Genomic DNA, 6,174 nt, shown 5'->3' on the forward strand with positions numbered 1-6,174 from the left:
TATAAAGTTACACAGCATTGCAGTAAGTTCATATCCTATCTATGGTATTGTATATTTTTGCCTAGAATATTTAAGTTTGGCCTTGAATATCTCGCTTTTTTACCTTGGTGTCTCCGTACCCTGCGCTGTCGCAGACCGCCTGTATGGCCTCACACCATTTTCGCGTATCCTCCAGCATAGCTTGCTTTGAATTCGCATCTTTGCACGTTGAACTTAGAGTCTTGGTGTCTGTGTAAATAAAACAAAGTTATTATTACGGTTATAAAAAAAGTCGGTGACTGGTAACTGCAAATGTAACTGAGTGAAGAAAAACTTCAAGGATTTCTCAGTCGTTAAAAACCAAAAAATATGGAAAAATTCGTGATGTCCATTGGTTCGTTACATCACAAACTGCTTAATAGTTACTACGTAACACTCTCATACAAAATCAGCGATAATAGCGTGCTAAATCTGACTAAGGAGACCACTCACTACGAGGTGAAAATAACGTTGCCTGCCATGTGCAGTCGTGCGGAACCGAATGCTCAGACTTGTATGGGCTTTTGTGCAGACGTCGGTACACTCAGCGGTAGGCTCTTATCGCGTTACCTTGAGCGAGTGACTGAGCCCTGGTTCGGTGGCTTAGTTGGCATAACATCTAGTTGGTTCGAATTCAACCGGATCAAAGTTTTTCTAAGTGGTTGATCTTTGTTTAATAATTATAACAAACTAGTGGAGTAATTTCACAAAAAATAAGTGAATATCATGGTAGTTTTCTTCAGGAAGTATTATTGCTTACCATTCACAATCTGAGGCATGATGTCAGAAATAATACGCAGAGCTTCTTCAGCTACATTGTAATCTGGGTTCCTTTGATCTGTAACATTAAAAATGTATTACCTACATAATAATAATAATTTTATTTATTTATTTATTTATTTATTTCTCCAAAGATATACAATTTAAGCATATTCTAAAAACCTTGCCAACCTGGACATCAGGTTGTTGGCAAGACAACGCTCTTTTCATTTATATATGTATGTCTATTCTAAGTTTAATTATTCCTTAATTAAGTTACATTAATTACCAGCTAATATTAATAAATTCAAAAACTAAAGGCTAAATAATACTACATCTACTTATAATATGTACCCTATAACTTTTCATCATTTAGTAATATATTTTTTAATTTCTTTTTTAAAACCCTTTTACTAACCTTATTACTTTCCCTGAGCCAGTCTATTTTATTATATATATTTGGTATTACATATTTATCAGTTCTTTTTCCATAATTATTATTAACCTTACACTTATTTAATTTCCTTTCTCTAACTCTTTTTGTGTTATACTTGTTATGTGCCACTAATAATTTGTCCTCACTTTTATAATAATTTTTCAAGGCTATCACAAATTTTACTTTCTTATCAATGGGCAATATTTTACATGTGTTAAATAATTTCTCATAACGTCTTCAAATTTTTTTTTTTTTGTGTTTTAATAAAAAGTTAAACAACTGTTGAAGTCGTTGTAGTCTAATGATTTGACCTATCGCCTCTCAATCAGAGGCAATGGACTCTGAGTTTCTCGGTATTTACGTGTGAAATTTAATTTGGAATTTACCACGAACTTTTTGCTGAAGGAATGCATCGTGATGAGACCTACGCGCCGAAGAAGGTTCACAACTATATCTCTCTCTCTTTCTGATCACCACTCTCGGGAACCGTGTGAAGTTCTCAACCGAGCAAACGTGGCGGAGTACCTATAGCCTAAACCATCGCCTGAGAGGAGACGAGAAGATTAGATGACTACTAGTGGGTGTTTGCTTATGAAATCGGAGTAAGGTGGTAACATCCTATTCAGTTAGGAAAAAATGTCATATACGCCAGTTTACGTAATAGAATGTGCCATATAACCACGTCAATTCTGCCCTCGTAACGACACAACTATGCGTACTTTATACAGGCACAACTATGCGTACTTTATACAGCAGGGCAGAATTACCTAGTCTCATTTTAAGGAATTTTCTATACTATGAGTACCAGAGCAATGAAAATGCAGGGCACTACCCAAAACCCCCAGAACCAATTTAAAAAAGTTCATTTCCCCAATTGGCCTCATTGGGACTCGAATCTGGGACCTCCTCATCCAGAGTCTACATTGCGAACCTTTCGGCCACCGAGGTTGTCAAATGTAACAACAACAACAACGTACACGCATAGCCCCGCACTAGGGAAACTCTGTGTCGCGGGTGCCATGGATATACACATAGACAACCACAAATTACACCCAAACTCACGAGAGAAGTAAATGTAGGCTATACAAATATTTCTCCCGGCCCGGGAATCGAACCTGGGACCTCTGCGTGGCAGTCCGGCATGGTAACCGTTCGGCCACAGTGTCAGTTAAACAATGAATAAAAAGAATCACACATTATACACGTAATTAGAGAAAGGAAAAATGTGACGATATGTGTCCAACTCTGGGTACGGACCCACCAGATGATGACGATTGTGTACAACTACATCAATTATTTCCCTGTTTTTATAAGAACCAGAGCAACAAATAACTCCGACCACTAATTAAAAAACTCGTATCCTGTATTGACTCTAACGGGAATGAAACAAAAGAATCATTTACCAGACTTAGCCTCTATGAGAGCAGCAAGGGCTGCATTGACTTCAACCATGTTCTGACCCAGCTTACTTTCCAGCTGCTTCGTTTGCCGCTCACTTAACTTTGGCACTGCAATAGGCTCGGACTGTAACAAGTTTTATACAATTTTTTATAGCAGTAGAGCTCCTTGTGAAAGAATGCTCCCACAAGCTCGACTATTTAGTATTAATTTTAGCATTTTTGTTCTTTTTGTCACCGTTAGAGGAGCTGCAAGCAGAACAGCCTAACAAATATTTGGCGCCATCGAGTATATAAACAGAAATAGAGACGAAATGTTATTTAATTTGTTTGAATTTTTTTTTATTTACACATAAAAATCATACAAAACATGTGTTAATGCAATGTTTCCCGTACAAAAAAATCCCGTACATTGCTAATTCTAATTCTACTATTCTGCTATATCATTACTATAACAACTGCGGTCCGACTGGCCAGCCCGAATTCGAAACAATTGACGGGTGTCGTCAATTGTTTCACTTCAAATCGACCAGTTAACTTGAGCTTTGCTATAATGAACGAAAATTGCATTGCATATTTAATTACCGATGAAATTTGATTCCGTTTGTTTTGTAATTAGATGTTTTGCCCCACACCACCGAATGGAACAGCTCGCCATTGATATTATCTTTATTACAATAAATACAGAATATTTTTGGAATATATGGACACGTACACACAGGTCAGTTGTTGGCCTTTCTATATTTCAGTGCAAACGAGCGTTGATATTTATAAGTGATGTATCACTGATGAGGACCAGTAATGTATGGCCCTTATTTCGTCTCTGTGTCTGGTTATATACTCAATGTTTTTTTTTAAACTTGACACGATAGACCTAATCGCGGTAATTCAATAGAGTAGTACTCTCTGCAAGAATTTGCTCCCTTTTTTGTGTCACAAGTGTCGGGACCAACAAATCGTGCACCTGGTGGTAAGAGACATGCAGACTTAGAAATTTAAATCGCAAAGATCTGAGGGGCATTGCCACTGCGTCCGTACAATGTAACTTAAAAGTGGATCCAGTAACCTCCAGGTCAGTGACTTATAAGTGTCATGTCCGTGTGCCACACAAGTCGTCTTACACTTTCAAAAGAAAATGCATCTTACATTCTTATATTTTTATTTTTAGGTACCATTCATCCCTGCCTAAACTGCAAAGTGGAGTGTTTTGAAATGGAATATTTTACTAAGCACTGGTACCATCGTGACAATAGGATTATAACTTTAAGTGATATATGTGTATATTTATAGTTAAGTGATAATTTTTTGGAGCTACTCGAGACGCGTCATATAACTTCTATCATTGGAATGTATTGAGTTTCTTCAAAAAGGTAGGGTCTGAAAAACAGCATAAGCTGAGAATCCTTTTTATCTACACAGTATATGTAAATACAGATTATTTAAGACTAAATTAGTATGCAAATGTCGATAAATAAAGATCGTTATTTTTATTATTAAGTATTTTCAGAAATTCTTAGTGCAGTGTATTAGCTAGTGTACTTATAGTTAACCATTTATATCTGTAGGTAACTAGTAAAAACTAAAAGTATTCTTGTAAACTCGAAATGTAACCTCGGGAAATTAAAATCATAGTGATTCGCAATGTAATTATTCTTAACATACAAATAATATCTTAACGTAAATAAAGCATTTGATTATTTCCATTTGAAACTTGTTTTGTGTGTCAGACGCGTTTCCTTCTCCTTGATTATAAATTTAACATGCAGCATCGGGTCAAACCAGACCTCACGGTAACCTACCACAAACACGAATTTTTTTTCCTAAATGACGTTTGTTCGATTTTTCATTACACCGAAAACCGAATTATAACGAAACAGTTGTTCTTTCACTTTCGTTAGGATAGGTTATAAGTTAGGTTTAAACATTGACGTACAATTATATGGACGTCGGGTCCGCGCTAAAAAGTGTCCGAACTTATAGGGTGTTAAAATCGTATACAGAGCGTCATTCACGCTTTAGTCTTCGTTTGTTCGACTGACAGCGAAGCAAGCAAAATTAGACAGTACTGCGATGCCATTACAATTTAAATTCAACGTTTTAGCTTTTTCATATTCCTTTACATGTACGTTTAAATAGGTTGACTTGGGACATTTTTTTCGTGGTTTTTGTATTAGACCCGTCGTCCATTTATTTGTAAGTCAATGGGTTTAAAAGAAAAAACATTTTCCTCTCAAAATTACTTTCGAGGTTATGAAAATTCGAGCAAGCGTTATTTCTGGAAAAAGTCATTTCGGTTTACTTATAGATAACCAGATCTCAAGCTACACAAGTGTCATGCTCATCTAATCTGACTGGATCTGACCATTACACCCTTGAAAACGTAAACGCAGTAATGTTCACATTGCCACTTGGATGATCTTTTCATCTAACTCACCTGGTCAAGTAAATCTTCAGCAGCCTTCATCTTGTCTTTGACAGCAGATGTGCTTGTGATGAACTTTAGCCTTTCAACTCTTCTAGATGGGCTCTCGTTGGGCTCTATAACAAAAATGTGAACGGATAGTGTTCCCTAGAACTTCAAGTTAATTCCACACTCACTCTTCCTTGACTAAAAAATGGCATTCTTATGTCATTAATATACTACCCATTCGAGGACTACAATTTAGAGCCATTCAAGGACAGAGTAAATAGACATTTTTAACGTGCGTGTCTTTTTAACCGACTTTAGTGTTTCTATTTTGTGTGTATATCACACGATTAGACATTCGTGAACTGATTTCGATGATTATTTTGTTGAAAAGGGCCGCCTCAAGCAGTCCCATTCAAATTTGAAAAAATATTACACTTCTAATGGTGGCAAATTGGGGGATGAACCCTGTTTATGGAATGTTACCATTTTCTGTTAACCGATTTCAATAAAACGTAGCACATAGATGTAATTCTGTTGACAATAAAATGTTATTGTAACCTAGAGTTGATCCGATGACAGAAATGGCAGACAGGTGAGAGAAACTCCTCAACAATGTACAGCTGCTACCTTGTCTATGAGCTTATATGATTCGTTTTGATGAGGACTTATATTGCTTTTCGATTATCGTCGAAGAGACCACAGCGAAAACAGATAAACAGACTTTTGAAATCGGTTTTTTATAAAAAGAAAATTACAATTATACACAATTATTGCGCTCATACGTTCATTCCAGAATACTTTTTTAATATCAAGTGACGGGACGAGCAAGTCGTGTGTCTGGTGGTACTCAGTTCCACTCAGAGCTTTAAATCGCAAAGATCGGAGGGGCACTGCCACTACGCGTGTCACCCTGACACCAGTTGGCAAGTCCCATGTGCCTGTAATTTCACCAGCACCCTTACCCGTCGAAAAGGAAACGCAGTAATGCTCAGATTACTGCTTGGCGGCAGAAATAGTTAAGGTGGCAGTGCCTTCCTGGGCGAACTCTTTCATAAGAAACTGTACTGCTAATAAAAATATGTAATAATACCCAATCATTGCACTCATACGCTCAGAAATGACCTTCATTCCAGAATACCTTGTTGAACAACAAC

General features: G+C 36.8%; 1 protein-coding gene across 1 annotated transcript in view; it reads right to left on the minus strand.

Annotated features, from left to right (window-relative positions):
• Nucleotides 1-6,168, minus strand: part of LOC113228946 — an 88,695-nt gene extending 82,527 nt beyond the window's left edge. Inside the window, exons 1-5 of the mRNA XM_026462389.1 lie at nt 6,159-6,168; nt 5,045-5,148; nt 2,617-2,737; nt 779-856; nt 104-228 (exon numbers count right to left, since the gene is read on the minus strand). Coding sequence (XP_026318174.1) covers nt 104-228; nt 779-856; nt 2,617-2,737; nt 5,045-5,074 — 354 coding nt within the window. The 5' untranslated portion in view covers nt 5,075-5,148; nt 6,159-6,168. The remainder of the gene's footprint in view (nt 1-103; nt 229-778; nt 857-2,616; nt 2,738-5,044; nt 5,149-6,158) is intronic.
• Between the last annotated feature and the right edge of the window lie 6 nt (nt 6,169-6,174).

The sequence above is a fragment of the Hyposmocoma kahamanoa genome, unplaced genomic scaffold, assembly GCF_003589595.1.
Source record: "Hyposmocoma kahamanoa isolate Upper Pololo Valley unplaced genomic scaffold, ASM358959v1 263, whole genome shotgun sequence".
NCBI lineage: Eukaryota > Metazoa > Arthropoda > Insecta > Lepidoptera > Cosmopterigidae > Hyposmocoma > Hyposmocoma kahamanoa.